The sequence below is a fragment of the Sphaerodactylus townsendi genome, linkage group LG11, assembly GCF_021028975.2.
Source record: "Sphaerodactylus townsendi isolate TG3544 linkage group LG11, MPM_Stown_v2.3, whole genome shotgun sequence".
NCBI lineage: Eukaryota > Metazoa > Chordata > Lepidosauria > Squamata > Sphaerodactylidae > Sphaerodactylus > Sphaerodactylus townsendi.
In genome coordinates this window covers 23,966,928-23,989,425 of record NC_059435.1, presented here as the reverse complement: position 1 = coordinate 23,989,425, position 22,498 = coordinate 23,966,928, and the positions used below count along the sequence as shown (strand labels likewise).

Genomic DNA, 22,498 nt, shown 5'->3' with positions numbered 1-22,498 from the left:
CAAAACCTGATAAAAAGCATAGCAGCACTTGCAAGTATGAGGTCTTATCTTTAGGCATTATTTTCCTTCAAAGTTCAGCTTGTTTTATTTCATTTGGCAAGCGAGTAGTGTCTAATGAACACTAAAATTAGAATTCTGCCCAAGGGACAATGAAACATAATCCAAATCTAATATTTTCCATTATACTGCATGACCAGGATGACTCATGTCTACTATGAATAAGCAACTGGCAGCTCAACCTTTCTCTCAGGACTTCCTGTTTGACCCTCTGCACAGCCCTAGTCCAAAAGGTGTTCCCTCGCTATGCATTTCAACTCCGCCCCCCCCACCCTGGTAAACTGAGATGATGCAAACAAATAATGTTTTACTACTGGTGTGAACAGCAACAGTTTGCAAGACCTTGACAAATCTTTCCATTAATAAAAAAAAATAACAAGTTTCAACCTAGAATCTCATAGATCCCTCACATAGGAATGCACCAGATGTCAAAGCAGCATCCTTTAAAAAGTTTCCAGCTGTCCAGATCAGTGAGATAGGGGTGATAGAGGACGGCCTGGGCATAAATCTGATATCAGTATGGGGGATTAAAGTGGCTGAAGCATTGCAAACAATTAATTCAAGGAAAGGGGAGACTGTACAGTACCTTGTACGTGCGCTATCAGACTGAACACGGATGTTTTTGTTTGGAAGTTTCCAAATGTGGTTTCATCTGGTTTCCTTATGTTGATGATGTTAGTCTTCGCAACTTTATCAAGAGAGTACCTCTTATTTTCAGATGTTCATAATATCATACCTTTGAAATCTAGCCAAGGTATGACTCAAGGCTTTCTGAATCAGTGATGCATTCTGGAGAATTAGCATTTCCTCACAGTCGTGCATAATTTATTGTTTGGATTCAATTTGCATCCTTCATGATTCCTTGCATTAGATTTTTTCCCCACCAGCATACTGGTTTTATTTGGCTTATTTCTTCAACATGAGACAAGGGGTGAATTTAAGATTTCAGTGGGGGAGGCAAAGATTTCGAGAAAACCTTTGTATACGATGAAGCTTAAATTGCAAAAATCAGTCTATTTTAGTAGCACTTGAGGCAGTCATTTCTTTTAACATCACGGGACCATAGTAAGGTTATTAACAGAGGTCTGCCATCTCTTTTTAACCACAGGGATTTGTGCCGGACCATAAATACCCAGTCAATTGGCCATTCAGCTGTTTAAAACAATAGCTACTCAGTGTATAGAAGCTGAAGGTTCAGTAAAATGCTTGCTTGCAGATAAAGATACTACCATCTCTTTTATAGTGAAGTTCTACTACATTGCTAGCAGAGTGCAGAAATCTTTGATCGGTGATACCCAAGTACTGTCTATTATTAGCTTCCTTGCTGTTTTTTTTTTTTTTGTAATACTGCTGGTCAATCACCGTAAAGAGACTAAATGAAACTAGCTAAAACCTGGCCAGGAATGGAAGTACTTCTGAGGAATATCATGCATAGTTTGACACACAGGGCTTGGCTCTGTCTCCGTGATTTTCGACAATAGCGTACAGAATCTGTGCTGCTGGCTGAACTGTTTACTCAAATACGCTCCTCCTCTGGTACTAAAAACATTTCCAGACTACATAACACACTAGTGACTATGGAACAGAAACATAGGAACATCGAGCCAAAGGAATTTCTTCTCTGTCCACATCAGAGGTGAAGTGCTCACAGGGATATGTGGGGTCACAGATCCCCAGGTGCACGCCAGCTGGTCATGTGCATGCCAGCTGGTCCCCAGGTGCACGCCAGCTGCCCTTGGCCCCACCAGGCTGCTCCTTCAGCCGGCGGAGAATCCTGGTGGGCCAGGATGAGGGGCAGCCCGCGGCAGGCTCCCATCGGCTAAGTGGAGCGGGGGGTGTTTGTGCCAAGAGCAGGTGTTGCCCCAGGCATCATCCCCCCCCCTGCCTCTGTTCCAACGTCCACATCAATGTGAATTTTCCCTCTTGGCCAAATTCAGGAATGATATGACATAAGTTGATGTTCCTGTGATCATACAGTACTAACAGGCGGTTTGCCTGAATTGAAATATCAGTCCTGAGTGCGTATTATCTTGACTATTCCATGAATCAGACATGTTTCATCGAGCACATCTATTCCCTGAAATGTTGGCTGTGAAAATGATCATTGGAATCTCCTATGTTGGAATTAGCACACTAAAAAAAAGCATTATCCTAAGCAAAGCTATCCCCTTCTAAGACCACTGACTCTGCTGAGAGTGGTGCTATAAGACTTCCCAATTCAGAAAGGTCTGAAGAACCCAAATTCTTCTCATTCAACAGGTTATTATGTCTGTAGAAGAAATAGACTGCATTGGGAATTATCGCTCTTGCCATGGTTCAAAACACAGTTGTGCAGATATACTATTAGCACTGACAATACCAGAAATCAAAATTCTTGATACAGAAACACACTCTCTCTCTTTTGCTGTCACATCTGATCTATGGCGACCTCTGGTGGGGTGGTTAAAGCAAGAGATGTTCAGAGGTGGTTTGCCCTTACCTGCATTACAACCCTGGTATTCCTTGGGGTCTCCATCCAAATTCTTACCAAGGTCTATCACAAGCCTCCAAGAAGCTCCACATAACTGTCTTCTCCACTTTATCTTCACAGCAACCCTGTGAAGTAGCTTAGGCTGATGGTGTGGCCCAGAGGCACCTGGTGAACTTCATGGCCAAATGGAGATCTGAATCCAGGACTCAACACTTGCCTATCCAGTGTTCTCACAACCACATCGCTCTGTTTATAATCCTTTGCACCAGTACCCACACACAAATAATCTGCTAAAACACTGTCATCTAGTGGTCATTTCAATTAACAGCACAGAAACACAGAATATAAAGCATTGTTTATAAAAGCATAGGTTTGAAAATTAAGCAAAACACCCCTTATGAATATAACAGTCAAGCAAACTGGTCAGGCATCTTCATTCTAAACAAGCCACAAAAACCCTAAAGACACTGTAGTGAGAGGGACAAACATTTCTGAAACCAATGTAAAATGCCAATGTATTTGCAAGTGTATAATTTTTTTATGATCATCATCATCTTTATTGACATATTCGGTAACTTGTACCATAACTGAGCCCTTTGGGGGTAGGGCGGTTTACCAAATCGAATAAATAAATAAATAAATAAACCAACTCATTTCAAATTTAAATATGAAAAAATTAAAATTAATATTAAAACCTAAAGTTATATTTTGTTGGTTATATCAAATTACATATTTCACTGGAAAGAGGCAACTTGAGATTCTTCACTTTTAGGGCTTCTGTCAGATATTCTGCAACAAGCTAATTTTTAATTATAATTATTTAAATGCAATAGAATACAGAGACATCAGCCCACAAGGGAAAGCCTTATTGATTGAAATGTAGTGCTGCCCATGACATCCTTTAAGGAAAGCATTTTTCTGGTAACGTTTTTGGTGTTAAAAATGTTTCCTCTGAGCTTCCACTTGTCAGCCTTTTTGACATTTGCACTGGATGTCTGGCAAGTTCATATATTTCCCATAAACTAACTGTGCGTTTCAAAAAAACCACTGAAAGTGGAATGAATAACGAATGCTACATTCTCCAGCGAGTGTTCTTCCTGCCTTTCAGGGGTTGCCATTTGAAATGAACGCTTTTAGGTTCTGTGCGCAGAAATCCATTACCTGGTATACAATGATTGAAGCAATTTTTCTTCCAGTGTTATTCTAAAGAAAATCTCAAACACAAGAACTTCTTGACTTGATAATTCTCTAACACTCATTGTAAAACCTTGCAAATTTGAAGCTTCAAATTGCCGGAAGCTTCTAATTTTCAAAGCATATAATTGTATACTTAACAAGGATTTGTCCTGGAAAAAATGAATAGCTTGGAGCTAAACAAAGACTGTATGGCTAATTTTGAAGACAGAGATAGAACTCTGTGTAGAAAAAGAAGCAGCATTAAAAACTCTCTACCGCACGATAAAAAGTACTAACTGCATTTTAAAAAGGGAAGAGACCTCTCAAATTATTTGTACAGTACTTAAAAACAAAACAAAACCAGTATTTACTACTTGAGATCACTCAATTATTTCAGGGAATGGTTTGTAAGTCATTCTAAATTCTTCTAGTTCATCTCAGCACCAAGGCACACATGATGGGAATGCATTTGGGATCCACAGAAATGTAATTGAGCTGCAAAGAGCAGCTACAGAATAAGGGAAATATAGATGGAGTTATAGTCCTTTTGGGGGTACCTAACATCTCCCCCTCCTGCATTGTTTCCCTGATCAGGAATGTCCCCCTCCAACTTCTTTAAAACTCAGGAAAGAAAAATGAGGTATCCAGATTGTGTGTCCAGATTTCCTATCAGAGAAATTGTATATGTGTAAAATAAAGGATTTAAAATTAAATTTTAATTATTATGGTAATGGAGGTTATGACTAGCATGTTATGAAGATAGGATTTTTGTACAATTCTAATGTTGACCTGGTTCTGATGATGTTTGAATATTATAATGCCGGTGTCCATCAACCTGAGAATTTGGAAAAGAGTCAGAACAGAAGTCATATAACAGAAGCTCATATAATGGAAAACAAAATCACAGAACTCTGAATTTGGTCGATTTCTCTAATTCAAATCACAGTTTCCATTTCCTTTATGTAAACAGTTTCCATACTACATTTATTCCACAATTTTGCTTCAAGAAGAAGCGTTTGGATTTATATCCTGTTTTTCTCTCCTGCAAGGAGACTCAAGCCAGCTTACAAACTCCCTTTCCCATCCTCTTCCTGTAAGAAGACACAAGGCAGCTTTCAGGCCCTCTCCCCACAACAGGTATCTTGTGAGGTAGGTGGGGCTGAGAGAATCCTCAGAGAACTGTGACTGGCCCAAGGTCACCCAGCAGGCTTCGTGTGCAGGAGTGGAAAATCCAGTTCACTAGAAAAGAGTCAACCGCACATCGCAGGGATGTAGGTAAGGGGGTGGGGGTTCCACAGGTTCAAATCCCTCCCATTACATGTCCGGCTTGCTTGAAACAATGCATGGAATGGAACAGCTGGAAAGTCAGCTCAGTCACTGAACCCACCCCATTAAAAATCTATACGTCACTGCACACATGTGGGAGAGTGGGGAATCAAACCCAGTTCTCCAGATTCGAGGCCACTTAGTCCTAATCGCTACATTACGCTACCTCACAAGGGACTGACAAAACAAAAACTGCATTAAAAACCCCAGAAAATAGAAGGCAGACCAGACAGGTGAAAAGTAGAAAAGTCATTGTAAAATCAAATATCCTTGGCACCGTATCTGAAATGAAGTGGAAAACATTAAAAAAATATTTATGGATAGAACATCTAATTAGATTTCCACAACTTAAATATGTTATATATGCAAAATCAACTGAAGCAACACTTGAAAAAAATTTCTCACTGGCAATAATGTACAGTTGATTTCCTCCCCTCTATTCACATTTCCAGATTAAAATACATCCTCACTTTTATGTCAAAGCATTCCCAGCACTGGAATGCCACTTCCAATCGTAAAGTTGTCATAGTGACTTACCACCTTCTTCTTTTCCTGCATTCTCAATACAGTGGAACCTCGGTTTTCATTGCCTTTGGTTTTCATCGGTTTTGGTCTTCATTGATTTTTTCAGTGAAAAATTTGTCTCAGTTTTCATCGATTTGCAGTAAGATGCAGAGGTTTGTGGAGAAAAATCACCCGGACAAAGCCGTTGCGGGCAGCGTGCACACCTGCAACGTTGGTTTTAATCGACAATGTCTTGCCCCATTTCAGACAAATCTTAAAAGAGGCGTCAGAAACCTGACCTCTTTGGACAGCTTTCTGGTGCAACATTGGTCCACTGGCTCTGAAGCTGGTCCTAGTGTTATTGTTTGTTACTGTTTTCAGCATTAAACACTATGGTTATTCACCAAAAATGTGTTTTTGGTATGTTTCTTGGAGTGCCTAGAACAGATTAATTAGATTTACATTGATTCCTATGGAAAAGTTTGCCTCGGTTTTCATCGGTTTCGGTTTTCATCAATTCTTTTCGGACAGATTACCAATGAAAACTGAGGTTCCACTGTACATTAATTCCCTACTACCAGAGGTATAGCTAGGTAAAATGGAGCCCAGGGCAAAACCTGAGTTTTCTGCATGCCCCATCCCGCCAGGGGCGTATCTATAGAAACGTAGACCAGATCAAGAACTGAAATTGAGGGGTTGGAGAGGGTGTCAAGGGATGAGTAAGAGTTGGTTAGGGTTTCAAGGGGGTAGGGGTGGCTCTCGCCGGGCCCTCTGTGGCCCAGGGAGCCTGAACGTAGGCAAGGTGGGGGCAGCTCCCGCCAGGCTTGGTGAGAGCTTCCCCACCTCCGCTCACTCTGAAACTCCCTGGGCTGCGGGACAGAGAAGCTCTTGCCAGGCTCTTGGCGGCCTGGCAAGCTTTGTGGTGAGTGGAGGTGGGGAAGCTCTCACAGAGCCTGGTGGGAGCTGTCCCTGCCCTGCCCCCCCTCGTGCTCCCCGAGCCATAGAAGGCCCGGAGAAAGCACCCCCATCCCATCTGAAGACGGGCCGTTGACAGCCTGGCAAGAACTTCCCTGTCCCGTTCCCTTCGAGCTCCCTGAAGCCATGCTTGGACACCCCTGCAGCACGCCAGGACTGGATGTGCCTGCAGTTCTGGAAGCACCAAAGCCAGTCCACTCCCTGAGCTCCACCTGCATTGACTGTCCACGGGGGGGAGGGGGGGGCGCGGCCCAGGCAAAAAGTGTGTGGGGCAGTTTTCCAACCCCTATGTGATGTGAATGGCAGCCACCGGGGCATTTGTCCCCAGGCCACCCCATGGAAGCTCTGCCTCTGTTTTGTTGCTAACCTATCTGTTTTATTTTAAAGAAACTTGACCTGTGCTTCCCTGCCTCCCCTCCTCTTGTGGGCACCAGCCAACCACCAAGCAGCTGTGATGGCGGCGGAGGGGGGGGGGGAGAAGTGACCGTACAAAGTCACCTCCCCCCAAGTCTTTGCTTCTCGAGGAATTGGGACGCTTCCCTTTTAACCCTCAAATCGACTCTTTGCACTGGTTTCCCCAGCGAATCTCACTCTGAATTCCCTGCAATGGGGAGACCGGATTCAATCCCCTTCTCTATCCCAGCTGAAGCTCTTCCTGGTTGATTGAGTCAACCCATCTCATGCTGGGTCTTTCTCATTTCCTGATGCCGCCAACTTTCCCTACCATTACTATCTTTTCCAGTTACTATTGGTACCTAAGTTTTAGTACCTGATTAATTTTCCGTGGGTCACTGGATCAGGACCATTGTATTAGAAGAGGTCTGAAGAACATGAGTGGATCCCCACTGGATCAAACCAAAGGCCGATCTCATCCAGTGCTGTGTTCACAGTGGCCAATCAGCCGTCTCTAGGAAGCCCAGAATTAGGATGACAGAAACGGCATCCACGCTTCCCAGCAACTGATACAAAGAGGCACACTGCCTCTGCTACTGCGGGGAGTAAAGTTCCAGCAGGATTAGTTGGCACAAATAGCTCCATCCTCGGTGGATTTGTCCACTCTCCTTTTTAGCCCTTCAAAATAGGCAGCCAGTTCTGCAGTTCAGCTGTGCAAAGCATTTTTTAATCAGCTTCAGTGGATGTCCACAGGGTCTGTCCTGAGTGTTTAATGGATGTTCACAGTGCAGCTGCTTTAACGCCCTAATCATTTTGTTTGCTCTGCAATATGCTTTTTTAGGTAATGTTACCAGAACTCTACAGAACATAGCATGGTTGGTCTCACCGTAGCTATGTATAAGGGCAGTATGATAGCATCCATTTTATTCTCTATTCCTGTTCTAATTATGGCCAACATGGAATTTGCCTTTTTGCTGCACCCTGCGTGAACATTTTCAACCAGCTATCCTCTAATATCCCAAGATCCTTTGGTCTGTTGCTACCAGCTCAGATCCCACCAGGGCCTATTTGAAGTTCAGATTCTTTTGGCCCCAATATGCATGTGTTTACACTTGCTTGTATTGAATCTCATGTGCCATTTTAACACCCTCTTCCCTAATTAAGGGGCTCTCTGCAATTTCCTTGGTCTTCACCACCCTAAATAATTTAAGCCTTTCCCCAACTCCAGTTTTTTTTACCTAAAACAGCTCCAGGGGCAACCAAGTTTGGCCACTGAGGCAAGACCTCTCCCTCACCTCAAAATTCCTTCCTGCCCATACACTGGCCGTGGGATGCCCAAGCCTCATGTCTCTTGCAAGGGCTGTCTTATGTCAGGGGGAGCAACAAAAAAAGGGTAGCAACAAAAAGAACAATCTATCTGAACAAAATCTGCATAATTGGCACTAAGAAAAAAACATTTATTTTTAAGTACGCATATATTAAGTATAGAAACAAATATAACACAAACCCCAACAGGATATATATGTGATCCAATACAAATGAAGTGAATAACAACTAAACAATGTCAGCTAACCAATTGATAAAATAATAGAAACATATTTTGAAACTTATGAAATACAGTTAGAAGTCCAACAGGTGAATGTAATGTAGGGTCTTGATATCAAACTCCAACTCCACTCATAGGGTAATCTGTTTTGTCCTGAAACAATTAAAGTTTTTTTTCTTTTACCATGGAGGAGGACTCAAGAACATGAACTGTAGTCAGGTAGGGAATGTTTTGGTATTAGTAACCAACTCCCACATAATGTTTCTTCATAGTCACATGTCACTGATGGCGAAGGACCAAAACACGCAACTTCCTAAGTAGAAGTCAAGAATCCAACAGGTGAGTTAAATGTAATGTATATAAGCATGTATCAGTAAAGATGAAGTAAAACCAATAGTAATCTCAATTCCATATACATGGATGAGAAAAGGACATCATAGGAATCAATGGAATAGTGCTAGCCATGGAATAATACTAGCTGCAATACTAGTACAAAACAAAAAACACATACAAACCAACATATCAAGCCAAAAACATATTTAGGATTCAATAGGTTTTTCCTTTGTGTGAGTTCTTTGATGGCTCTGAAAAGGGCTACTACAACTGAATCTCTTTCCATGCTTGAAGCATTCAAAAGGTCTCTCCTTTGTGTGAGTTCTTTGATGCCTTTAAATATGGCTACTCTGAATCTCTATCTGCACTCTGAACATTAAAAAGGTCTCTCCTTAATGTGAGTTCTTTGATGCCTTTTAAGAGTACTACTCCGACTGAATCTCTTCCCACACTCTGAGCATTCAAAAGGTCTCTCCTTTGTGTGAGTTTTTTGATGCTGTTGAAGATGGCCAGTCTGACTGAATCTCTTTCCACACTCTGAGCATTCAAAAGGTCTCTCCTTCGTGTGAGTTCTTTGGTGAGATTGAAGAGTACTACTCTGACTGAATCTCTTTCCGCACTCAAAGCATTCAAAAGGTCTCTCCTTTGTGTGAGTTCTTTGATGCCTGCGAAGCTTGCTTCTGTCACTGAATCTCCTTCCACACTCTGAGCATTCAAAAGGTCTCTCTTTTGTGTGAGTTCTTTGATGCCCATGAAGGGTGCTTCTGTCACTGAATCTCTTCCCACACTCTGAGCATTCAAAAGGTCTCTCCTTTGTGTGAGTTCTTTGATGCTGTTGAAGACTGCTACTCCGACTGAATCTCTTCCCACACTCTGAGCATTCAAATGGTCTCTCCTTTGTGTGAGTTCTTTGATGCTGTTGAAGACTGCTACTCCGACTGAATCTCTTCCCACACTCTGAGCATTCAAAAGGTCTCTCCTTTGTGTGAGTACTTTGATGCTGTTGAAGACTGCTACTCCGACTGAATCTCTTCCCACACTCTGAGCATTCAAAAGGTCTCTCCTTTGTGTGAGTTCTTTGATGCTGTTGAAGATGGTCTCTCTGCCTGAATCTATTTCTACCATCTGAGCATTGAAAAGGTTTCTCCCTTGTGTGCATTCTCTGGTGCATAAGGAACTTTGACTTACAGCTGACAAACTTTCCGCACCGAAAGCATTGATGTGCCCTCAGTAAACTCTGCTTTGGAACACGTGCATCACCCTTTCTTCTCCCTGAGAAAGTCATTGCCTTTTGTCTCTTAGGTCTGCCTTGACTTCTGTCACTTTCTTTCAGACCATCATTCTTCGCTGGCAATAGCTGATGCACTTTCTCCTCCCCCTCATTCCACTGCTCATCACCTGATGGAGTAAAAACAGAGATCCCGTTAGCACCCAAACAATGAGGGTAAAGAGACAATCCCAATCAGTGAACGGAGAATGTGCTCCATGTACCATCTAGTCCCCTCTCAGGGGCTTGAGTATAGGGGGGTTAGGGACCAGATGCCATTGTACTGTAATTGGTTTATAGCTTATGTTGCTGCTATTGTTTTAAAGGGTTTTATCTGTGATTTATTGTATTTTAATCTATATTTTGGATTTGTTGTATTTTACTTGTTGGTTGTTGCTTATTCTACACTGCCCAGAGCCTTTCGGGGATTGGGCAGTATACCAAATCCAATAAATAATAATATTAATAATGAGTAATTAATAATGAGTAATGAATAATAAGTAGGTTTCTAAAGACTTTTTCTCTACCTTTACAAAGTACCAAAGCAGCTTACAATTGTTTCCCTTCCCCACCCCACAACAGACACCTTGTGAGGTAAGTGGGGCTGAGAGAGTTCTAAGTGAACTGTGAGTTGTGCAAGGTTACCCAGCAGACTTCATGTGGAGGAATCAGGCATCATACCCTTTTCTCCAGATCAGAGTCCTCTAATCTCAAACACTACAGCATATAGGCCAGGGGGTCTGCAACCTGCAGCTCTCCAAATTTTTGGCTGATGGGATTTGTAGTCCATGAACATCTAGAGAGCCGCAGGTTGCAGACCCCTGACATAGGCTCTCCAGACCACAGTCAGAGGGGATCACTGGATGATCCTTATTCTTATCTGGAGGATAAGTGTGTTCTAGTGGTTGTCAACTGAGAAATTAGGATTTGGCCCCTTCCAGAATCTTTCTGAGGGGCTCAAAGCCCCACACTAGCCTCAGGCTGGGACACCCTTCTCTGGTTAGGTCGATTCCGCACAGCATAATAATAGTGAATTACATTCAGTGTTTTAGAATCTGGGTCTATTTCATCCAGGTTTCTCCCTCTGTGGAATCTAGTTATGACCGGGAGGAAATATTTTGATTTCTTTCACACCAGCCCGGCTTTTTTTGTTTTTACAATGCAGCCGCAGCCACGCATGCGTGAACATCCCCAGCATGTTGTGTTCTGATTGGCTGTATCCCCCAAAAGAAATGCTTCCAACTGGTGGATCCAATTGGCGGAAATGGTGGGAAAATCAAGCAGGACCCTCCCCCCTTTTCTCTAGCTTTGGAAAGGAGCTGGTGCAGTCAAGAACACAGCAAGCATGTTCGGATATACAAAGTAAAAACTTTTGACCAATACTTGGCAGAGCACTCTATCCCATCCACATTCAAAGGTGTGCAAAAACCACAGTACATGAGACACTCACCCCTCCCACATGATATACCAAACAAAAAAAAGACCAAAGGTGCACATCAGCCTAGCTGCATGCTATGAGCAGCCAGAATATATAAAGAAAAGGAAATGGGGCCACCATTGTGAATCCATTGCTATGCACACTTGGGTGAAATGGCACTCAGTTGCTGCCATGGGCAGAAAACGTGTTTGGGGAACATTTTGGAAAGGGTGGGCGGGCGGCTCAGTAGAAATAAAAACTGATAAGACATAAGGCAGGGAGAATAGGCAGTGGGGCTGGAAAAATTAAGTGGTTGGGTGCCCATGGTGTTCCCACAGTAGCGAGTTTAAGGTGGGATTTTTGAAAAAGATTGACATTTTTTTAAACACCTGGGATGAGAGAAATATTGCGGGATAATCCTGCTTTAGAGATGGAAGCTATGCAAAGTTCTTGCCAAAACAGGATGGTTTCCCTTCGTGTATTTGTACAGTGCGGAACGGACCTCAGTTGCCCCGGGCAAACCAGATGGCTTTGGAATTGCTCTACTTGGCCATGCTGAGGCCTCCACAAGGGAGCAAGCACTACAACAGCCCTCAACACAACACATTGCTGTTCAAGATTTTGATTCATGCCTCATCCCCAAAGGCAGAAATGTGTACCTCTGGCATCTATGAAAGTTCCTTACCCAGAGAAACCACGCTCCCATAGTTCTGCATCATGACGTCCTCGTACAGAGCTCTTTGCTGAGGATTCAGCAATGCCCACTCTGCCTCTGTGAAATACACGGCCACCTCCCCAAAGGTAACCAAAGACTGAAAGAAAAAGCAGATTCCCTTGTCAGACGTCATGTCAGGCAGAGATGCCATTCTGGGAAGGGGCTTTTGGGGAGGGTGCAAGATGGAGAGTTTGGCTTGTTTATAAAGAGTGGAATTCAGAGCCTCTTGCCTGGGCTCCTCAGCACCAACTCAGCCTCTTGCCTCAGCACCAACTGCAGGAGAAAAGCCCCCCTGAGAAAGGAGGAGGGACCCAGGCTGCCCCCCTGCTCATCTCCCCCACCTGGACTAGAGGTGCAGCAGCTGTTTCTACACCTCCTCAAAAAGTACGGCTCAACACAGTCTCTTCAGTGCCTGCAAGGGAGAGACAATCGGGAGAAAGGGAATTAGCCCCCACTTCCTATTATGTTTGCTTGTGTGGACTGTGCTTCATGCAACACTGTTCTCTGGACAGTGAAACCTTGCCCAAAAAGAATTGTAACGCTTTGTAGAAATTTATGGGAGAGGCAGAAGACAAGCAGAAGGTACTCATCAGCTCTTGGGGGGCTGCAAATGCCACTGACACGTTTTCAGCTTTTGTGATACTTGAAACTTGTCCTGTGAACACTGGAGCTGAAATATCTGAGAGCTTCTCAGCTGGATCAGACCAAAGGCCCAGACATGCTTTTTCCCACTGGTTGGGCCCTTTCACATGCCTTTGAGTCCAGGCTGGTGGAACAAAAAGATGGCAGCCAAAATGACATTGGATGGCACCTTGTCACATCAGGCCAAAAAACCCAGACCTGCATTGAGTACATCAGGAAATTGAAGGAAATATCTACCGATTCACAAATGTCACATTTGCATTGTTGGGCAGAGGGAATTTCAACACGGCATCAGATCCACCCCAAGGCCCTCCCCACAGCCTGGCATCACTCATCCAATGCTCCGTTTCCTACAGCAGCCTGTCAGAAGTCCCCATAAGAATGAGCACGCAACACATTTGCCTACTGCTCCTGGCCCCTAGCAACTGGTTTTAACAGCTGTGCTGACCAGAACATGCAGGTTTTCTTTAGTCACAAGACTAAAGAGCCCAGATGAGATTTGTCTGCCCTCCTCCCACTCCTGTTTTCAGTGAGCTTGAGTCCCTTGAATGGAAAAAGGAGGGATATGAATATTGTAATCCATGTGAGGAACTGCCCCCATGAGTATGCCTAATCCCCTTTTACAGGCATCCCAACTATTGAACTGCCATGAGTTGGACGAAGCTTTTTTCTTGACCAGAACTCTCTGCCCACCGAATTAACTGGTTGCCCCAGCCCAACTCCTTACGTGAGACGGCATCTGGGGTATGCTCCTGGGCCTGGGCCAGCTCCCCTTCCTCCCACAGAGAGAACTTTGCTTCCATCTTCAGGGATGAACCCGACTTCTGAAACAGCAGCGAGGGAGACAGGTAAGAGATGGAATGGATGATGCCAAGGAATGTTTCCTGCCCCATTCCCAGACTCTGCATCTTTCTATAAGCAGATCTTGTAGGTTGCCTTTCAACACTGGTGAGTTATCTGGAGGAATAACAAACTCCCTAGGAGAAGCAGCTGCTGAACTGTTAAATCTCCCATTTGGATGATTAAAACTTGGACAAATATCAGACAGGGAAACCTTAGGAGAAGGTCAAATATTGTTGCTTGAATTGGACATACCTGGAAAAACTAGCCCTCACCTGTTCTGCCTGCCTCTTTTCCTCAGCCTGACTCAGGAGGAAACCCTCAGCCAGGGCCACTGCTTGGGAACTCGTCTCCGGCCCACATCCTCTGACCCAGCGCTGCATTCCCTGGGGCAGGATGGTCAGGAACTGCTCCAGGATCACCAGGTCTAGGATTTGCTTCTTGGAGTGCCTCTCTGGCTTCAGCCAGCAGTTGCAAAGTCCATGGAGCTGGCTGCAAACCTCTCGGGGTCCATCGGCATCACAGTAGCAGAACCGCCAGAAGCGTTGGGAAAGGACTTCTGAGTTCTGGGGCTCCAGATTCCAGGTCTCTGGCACAGCTGTCTCACAGGATTCGACACCAGGTTCTGGGCCTTCTGGGTCCTGCTTTTCCATCTCTTTCCCCTTCTGTTGGGTCGCTTCCAACTGTGAAAAGAGGCATTTACTCCCTTGGTTATGAAAAAAGGCTTCTTCCGAGGAGAAGGGGGAGAGAGACACAAGGAACGAAAAAGAATGGAGCCGCAAGGTGGATCACAACAAAAGTGCTTCTGGTGCTTTGTAATATCATTCTGCTAACATACCTCTTCCCACAACTGATACCTTGTGAGGTAGAAAAAGAAGAGTTTGGAGATATACCCTGCTTTTCTCTTTTCTAAGGTGTCGCAAAGCAGCTTACAAACTCCTTCCCTTCCTCTCCCCAAAATGTGAGGTAGGTGGAGCTGAGAAAATTCAGAGAGAACTGTGACTAGCCCAAGGTCACCCAGAAGGCTTCGTGTGGAGGAGTGGGGAAACAAACCCATTTCACCACTGCTCATGTGGGGAATCAAACCAGTTCTCCAGATTAGAGTCCACTGCTCTTAACCAGTCCAACGCGCTGGCTCTCTTTCTGCATGTGGACAAACACATTGTAATTCTGGGTGATCTCCATTTTCTTGTAGTTTTACTGAAGTTAGGACAAAAGATGTGCAGTACAAAATACAGTGGCAACTTTGGTTGCCTTCAACTCTGACCACAACCTAACTTCTCTATACTGCCTTCTCCACCAGGAAGGTGCTCAGAACTTCATGCGCTGAGAACTGCAGAACAGACATGACAAAATCCCTGCTGAAAATATCAGGTGTTACAATGATATTATGACTGCAGTGACCTGGGATTTGTCAAGGTCCAACTTAGATTAACACATATCCCTTGGTTTAGATGAAAAGTATTGATCATATCAAGACCATGAACAATTTAATGCAAAAAAGTTGTGATTCAGTTTTAAAGTATTAAAAAAAGATAGACAACATTCAGTCAGTAAAAAACAAAACTGTTATGTTTTTCTAAGAATGAACCACATTTTTCTATCGTGAGAAAAAATAAATACACTCATTTAAGATTGCGCAGTGATTCCCATTCTGGCATCCTGAAAGACCATCTGTAATACCACACTGCATCCTTTACCTGCAGGGTACATAACATTTCAAGCACTACTTACCAAGAAGTTACAAAATGTATTTTAGAACCATTAAAAATGAAAGCCAGAGACAGAAGTTCTGTTAATTCATCTAAAAGAATCAGGTATTTTTCCATTTCCCGACTAAGAAAGCTTCACAGTTTGATAACCTTCACTGGAGTTTCTCATGTAAAAAATAAAATGAAAAGAACTGTGAAGTTACCCAATGTGGAACCAAATGAACATTAGGTACATAGAAAACAAACTGCTTGTTCACCATTCCATAAACCTCTAACACTTGAAGAACTTTGTTAGTTAATAGATACATCATTCAAGGCGAAAGTGTATTTTCTTCAGTATTCAAAAGAAAACAGCCCGAGGGTAAATGATATGGAGGTTAACCTGAAATTCCTGAAAACGTGTGTCCTTTCCAAAGCAAAACAAAGAAATCAAGCTGCAACACAGACACATTCAAAACATGTACAAGTTGGCAACCGCGTGTGATACTTAGGTACCAGTATTTGCAACGTGTATTGAAAACAATATAGGATCGCAACGAAATCCAAAAAGCAGGGGCAAAAGAAAAACACAACGTTGGGAGGTTTCAGGTAGATCCGTGTCTCCAAGGAGCCTCCAGGCAGCAGCAGGTCTCCCTTCCGTCTAGGACCAGTTTAAGAGATCTGGGGGGGTTGTCTCTGCTCGCGAGTAGTAAGTAACCCAACCGAGTCTCCTGCCCCTCCGGCTCTGTTCTTTCTTTCTCCTCCCTCGGAAGCGCCCAGAAATATCCCAAAGAGGACTTGGCAGCCCTGAAAGGCTGCAAAAGGATAAAACAGAAGAGGGGTGTGTGTGAAAAGATGGTCTCCCCCAGAGCAATTTCCCGCTCCACAAATGAAAGGGAAATTTTCTACATAGCCAATTAAGGAGGAAAAGCAACCTGCAATCCCAACTTGCATTGAATGCCAACTATTGCTATTGCTTCCATGCACATGTGGGGGGGGGGGGGGGGGGGGGGGACTCGCAGTTTCTCACCGTTGAAACACGCAGGTCCCCAGAAGCGGAGCTTAGAGCGCGCTTCCAGCCTAGGCGCCACGTGCTCCTGTTGCGCATGCGCGGCAGTCCCAAGAACGTCTACTTTTAGCAACTTTGCATTGTCCCGTTGGTCGTTTGAATCACTTTGCAAACTCTGCGGCCAGGAAACACCCCCTTTGCACTAATAATCCCAGTTTGCAAAAAGAAAAGAATAAATGGCGAATGGCTTCTCTTTGCGTGAGAGGTTTTAAAATGCAAAGTTATTTTTAATGGGAAGGGGGGTCATGAAAACGTATCTAGAGAAAATGGAGCTCAGAAAAATATCTGAGTTTTTTCCACCCCCGACCATGACCAAACAAAAGGTTTTTTTTGCACAAGGTCCTCTGAAAGTCACCATCACATTATAGAACATGCCCCAACTCACAAATCTGGGTACCAACCAGATTGTCAGTCCCGAGGGTCCAGATTATTTTAAACAAATCCTCATGAATTCATATGATTTTTGCATTGGAATGAAATAAAACCACCATGAAACTGTAGAACATGTCTTAGTCTACAGGCAGCACCAAAACAATCCCACATCCCACATGCTGTATCACCAAAGTGGCACAAAAACCTGCTTGATAAACATGGATCCTCATTTTTGCATTAAGTAATCCCAAAATCACCAGCACATCACAACTCCAGGCATGTCTGAACACAACAATCACACATCCCACTTTTCTTGGTGCTGCAGTAGCGCAAAAGCCTGCTTGATAAACATGGATCCTCATGATTTTTCCACTTGGTCACCCTCAAAATCCCCTAAGGGAAATGGAGCCCAGAACAAAAGCTGAACTTTCCGCACGCACACACACACACACACACATTCCCCATGCTCCATTTTCCCTAGATAAAGGGTGGGAGGGGGAGAGAGATCAAGCCATCTGCCGATCTCCCAAAGGAGCGCTCAGGTCTACCACTAGGCAAGCCGGAATGGGTCCAGGTCTACCACTGGGCAGGCTGGAAGGGGCTGGAAGTCAGCATGCCAAGGCGGGCTCTGTCGAGTCAATGGTATATAGGGTGCTGCTGAATCCACCTTGAACCAATATCACTTTCAAATTCTCCCTTTAAGGTGGATTTAAAAGGAGAATCTGGGCTCCATAGTTTAAAAAAAATTGAAAGTGTTGCTGTTTTGGGGTGGATTCCTTGGAAGATCCTCTGAAGATGCCAGCCACAGATGCAGGCGAAACGTCAGGAGAAAATGCTATTGGAACATGGCCATACAGCCCGGAAACCCCACAACACCCCAACATTTAAAGTGATGCTATTTCAGGGTGGATTCCCCCCACCTCAGACAGTATAACTTTCAATGTTGTTTAAACTAGGGAGCCCAGAATCTCCCTTTAAGGTGGATTTAAAAGGAGAATCGGAAAGAGCCTCACTCACCCTTCAGCGACAGGGCTTTTAGAGCTCGCCCTTCTAGGCCAAGCCACAGCCACAGCCTTCCCTCACTTCTCCCCCCCCCCCCCGGCAGCCCAACAATCCTCTGCAGCAGCCAGGTAAATGTGCAGTAGGGGGTTGAGTGGTGGAGGGGGGGGGACACAAATCATTAGATAAATTAATAGAATTCCACCACTGGGGGGAATCCACCCCAAAACAGCATCACTTTCAATGTTGTTTAAATTAGGGAGCCGAGATCCTCCCGTTAAATCCATGCCAAAGAGGCAGAATCTGGGGAAATTTGGGGGGTGCCTATCAGGGGTGCAGTGTTTAAGCTAGCAGTACCAAAATTTGATGGTATCTTCAGGAGACTCTCTGGATGATACCACCCAGGTTTGGTAAACTCTGGTTCAGGGGGTCCAAAGTTATGGATCCTCAAAGGGGTAGCCAGCCCATCTACTATTAGCTCCCATTGGAAACAATGGGGGATGGGGGCAGCCTCTTTGGGGGTCCATAACCTTGGGCCCCTGAACTAAACGTCACCAAACCTGGCTGGTATCATCAAGAGAGTCTCCTGAGGATGCCCTCAAATTTTGGTGCCGCTAGCCTAAAAAGTGCATTCCCTGCAGGCTGAAAACTAAAAAAACCTAAAAATACAAACAAACCTGAATCCCCCCCCCCCCACGTGACCAAATGGCGGCCACCTGGGGGCATTTGATCCCATATGTTCCCATGGCATCTACACCCGTGCACACACACAATAAAAGCTATTACACAGTGTAAAAGAAGGCAAGCAGTGATTTTCAAAGCCAACACTAGAGGTCATTCTAGAGCAATATTGGCAACATTTCACTCTGCCTATTAAGCTTTTTCACTAAAGACAAAGGAGCAAATTAACACAATAATAGGGTTAGAACAGGATTTGTTTGCCATAATTGTTGCTTACACTTGTGAATTTGTTCGTAAGCCCAGCTTATTATTATCCATTCAGACATATTCTCACGTTGCTAAAAGAAATGGCAAATTCCATTAAACCAATGCTTTGAACATAAATGTTGTAGTGAATAATTGCAACTGGAAGCTTTTCTGTGGCATAGCTTACGGCTGTTTCATGTCCATGAGGAGGGGGCTCTGGTTCAATGATGGAGAACATGCTTTAGATCCAGGTTCAATCACAGGGTAAAGATTAGCAGGCATTGACAACTTGTGGCCCTGGAGAACCATCAGCCATGGAAAGGAGGCAACTGTGAGCTGGATAGACTAATGGTTGGAGTCAGTATAAAGCAGCTTTGTGGTTAACAAAGCTCTGCCAGAACTATCTGCTAGCTATTTTTCACTCTGTTGTCTTCTCCAGAATTCTAGTTTTAGCTACATGGGGTAGGGGGAGACCCAGATCTGCTTAGCTTCAGATTTATGTTTCTAGGGGCTACATGCCACAACTTTTGGGCCTGCAATGAAATAAGTTCATCAAATAGAATGCATCTGGGGTTTTTTCTAAGTTCACCTGGTGTCTTCTGCAGCAGTTCCAGATAGTTACAAAATGACATATCAAAAAGTCCAGCGATTCAGTTTATTAGAGTATTCCATTGACTGAGGCCACTGCACTATCTTGTAGTAAATTCTGTTGTTTAGTGTGGGTGTAACCAATGTCTTGGGGCACTGGTATAACTTTGAACTGATTTAAGACTGTGGTTGTATGGCATATATATATCTGCCAAGTTTTAGCCTTCATCTGTCCCTTAAATGTTTTAATTGCTCACTATCTTGAGGACCCTAAGCTGGGAAGGAAGGAAGGAAGGAAGGAAGGAAGGAAGGAAGGAAGGAAGGAAGGAAGGAAGGAAGGAAGGAAGGAAGGAAGGGTGGGTGGGTGGGTGGGTAAGTAGGTAGGTAGGTAGGTAGGTATGCTTGTATGCTTGTATGCATGTATGTATATATCCTTTCTTCCCAGAAATATGTGAACAAAGAAAAAATCAATTTGTACGAAATCCCACGATACAGAATCCACACAAGAATATCATCAGCTTGTAGCAGCATTACCGGGGTCACCCTCATGTGGTCCGGCACTTGGTCTAACATGACTCTTCTCTTACTATATGCCAGCATGCAAGAATTGCTTCTGCTGAGATGAAACTTCGGTCTTCCAGCAAAATTCTCCTGGGAACTGAATCGGAATTAACTCTAGTTAAATTTCTGTACTGGAGTAAACAATGGATGAATTAAAACCTCCCCTTTCCCTTATAGGAGTTCCTGATACAATGAAATATGCTAATACAGAGTCCACTTCCCCTAGGATTTACAAACACATAGTCTCCCTATAATAGGTAGGATTTTTTTGAAATCTGCCCATTAAGATTTGCTGATGGAAGAAAAACATCAAAGCAGACCCTGGAAAAGGCCAATGACATTCGTGGTGTATATTGGACAGGTAAGGGGCAGCGAGATACCTGTGTCAAAGATTTTCTAATGGTTTTATATAACACCCGGTAACAAGAAATCTGTTTTGCATTTCAATGTCATTGAGCCGTTGATAGACCAAGGCTGTTGCTCTGCAATGATCCAGTTCCAATGGTTGTACGGGATCCAAAGCCACGCTGTGTAGTTTAAATGTTATTTCTAGCCAGCTTGGATATGGTGTTGCTGCTTAGTAGCAAGGCAATGCAGCGTATGGGGTGGGAAGGACTTTAAGCCAGTATTTGATAATATTTTCAAAGGTTGTCTGACTTTGCTCCAACCACCAAGCTGCTTGTCTTAGAACTACATTAGCTGTACATTTAGGGTGTTAAAGAGGCTCTCTAAGGAATGTGGATGGGACTCTCTCTAATAGAGTGAAATCGAAATTATTGCCAATGGGGCTCCGCCGTTGAGTTGTGCCAAGAGGTTTAGCTTCAAATAATCTAGTACCCACTGGAATAAATCCACCCCACTTGTGATGAAAATATTTAGAATTGCCTGAGCTCCTTTGTGCTGTGTGTATGGCTGTTTGTACATATGGGCTTGGGGTTTTCCGTTGTACTGGAAGAAACCACACCTAGAGTATTTGAAACACTTTATTTGTTCAATCTGATGACCTAACTGCTTCTACCATTTCAGTTTCTTAAATTTGGCATTAAAATGCACTATCTTGGCCTTCTTGTAGTTGATACTTAGCTGTTTTGCCTCTATTGCATATCTGAGCAAATATCTTCAGCGCTCTTTTTAGCCTCTAGATATTGATAATACAACAGCATCGCCGGCATGCATGAGGAATGGCTATACTCTTATCAGCCCGGTGGGATAGGTGCATGGAGGTATCTTTCTTATGAAACCCTGTTGTTATTAATGTGTTAACACAGGGTTAAAACAAAATGGGGTGCCGAAGGCACCCCTTGCCCTTTACCTTTCTGAGTGAGATAGAGCGTTAGATGACTGTGTGAGAGAACCTTACCTGTATGGTCGTGGCCTCATGTAACCTGACAATTAAGTGGAGAAGTCCTGTCGATATTAGTTTCTAGCTTTGACCAAAGCCATTCGAGTTACATTATCGATGCATTTAAGATCCAACAAAAGCTGCAGTAGATACATTTGACAAGCACCTTATTTCTCTACCAGGTGGCAGTTTAATATCAGGCAGTGATCATGGTTGGAACTGCCAACTACGAGAAAACTCCAGCCTGTTCGTCCTCCAATGAACATATAAACATTCAGCCATTCAAGTGGTTTATACACAGATATTTAGGTATATAGTTTGTACAGCACTAAGTAAGCTAATTGGTCTGTAATTAGCTGGATTTGAGGATAAACCTTTTTTAAAATAGGGACTATAATTGCAGCACTCAATCAGATGGAATACAGTTACTTTATTGATATGAGTAAAAGCTCAGCCAAAACTGGGGCTAAACACACATTAGTTTTCAGTAATTCCTGGTGGGTATAAGTCATTTCAGAGACCTTACCATCTTATGAGTACAAGATCATGATTTTAATTTCCTCATTGGTCACTGGAGGCCATAGTGGGATATCAGACAGACAAATTGGTGCCACGTTAGAGCCTGCTGATCTTTGTAGAGATTGAGAATAACTCTCCCAGACTTCTGCTGGGATTGTGTGTTTATACATGGTAGGTTGTAAAATTGTGACCTGTGCTGTGGTCTCCAAAGTTCTGGAATCATTGGTTACCTAATTAAGGCTTACCGTTGGCATGACTGTCCAACTTTCTTATATTTTTATTAGGGAGTTGGATCTTTTCTTCAAGTACCCAAGTTATTGGGATTCACAAAGCTTGAGAAAGCTGTGGAATAATTTTATAAGATTTTCATAGCTAATACACAATCATGGTCAAACCACTGTTTATGGAATGTTCCTGAATGAGATACCTCTACTGTTCTTCTTTGAAAGGGGTTGAGGGGTTTGTAATCCTCGTACCCCTTTAGTATTGACCTTATTAACCTGTTTTAAAAGTTCCAGCTTTTGTCAGCTACTATGTCTGAATTAAAGACAGCTAATGAACTGTTTGTTGAATTTTAGTATTCCATTTTATTCTCGTCTGTTTGACTCTACTGAGAGTCCCAAGTGTGAGGCTCTAAGAGACCTCAAGCGCCAATTGTCAAATCCAACCGCAGGGAAAGTGGTCACTTTGCCAGGTGGAACTAATGAAATGTCTGGTTCTGGCCCCTTGATTTCTAAGGCCAACAGGTAATCAATAGTTGAATGCTTTG

The 22,498-nt window shown here is 43.5% G+C and overlaps 2 protein-coding genes across 2 annotated transcripts; both read right to left on the bottom strand.

Moving 5' to 3' along the window:
* Window positions 1-8,855: 8,855 nt before the first annotated feature.
* Window positions 8,856-10,020, bottom strand: LOC125440493 (zinc finger protein 391-like). Its single transcript, XM_048510330.1, has one exon. The coding sequence runs from the start codon at window positions 9,949-9,951 to the stop codon at window positions 9,157-9,159; it is 795 nt and encodes a 264-aa protein (XP_048366287.1). The 5' UTR covers window positions 9,952-10,020; the 3' UTR covers window positions 8,856-9,156.
* Window positions 10,021-12,556: 2,536 nt separating this feature from the next.
* LOC125440598 (zinc finger and SCAN domain-containing protein 23-like) lies at window positions 12,557-16,461 on the bottom strand. Its single transcript, XM_048510464.1, has 3 exons — window positions 16,383-16,461; window positions 14,056-14,344; window positions 12,557-12,591 (listed from the first exon to the last, which is right to left on the bottom strand). The coding sequence occupies exons 1-3, from the start codon at window positions 16,458-16,460 to the stop codon at window positions 12,557-12,559; spliced, it is 402 nt and encodes a 133-aa protein (XP_048366421.1). The 5' UTR covers window position 16,461.
* Between the last annotated feature and the right edge of the window lie 6,037 nt (window positions 16,462-22,498).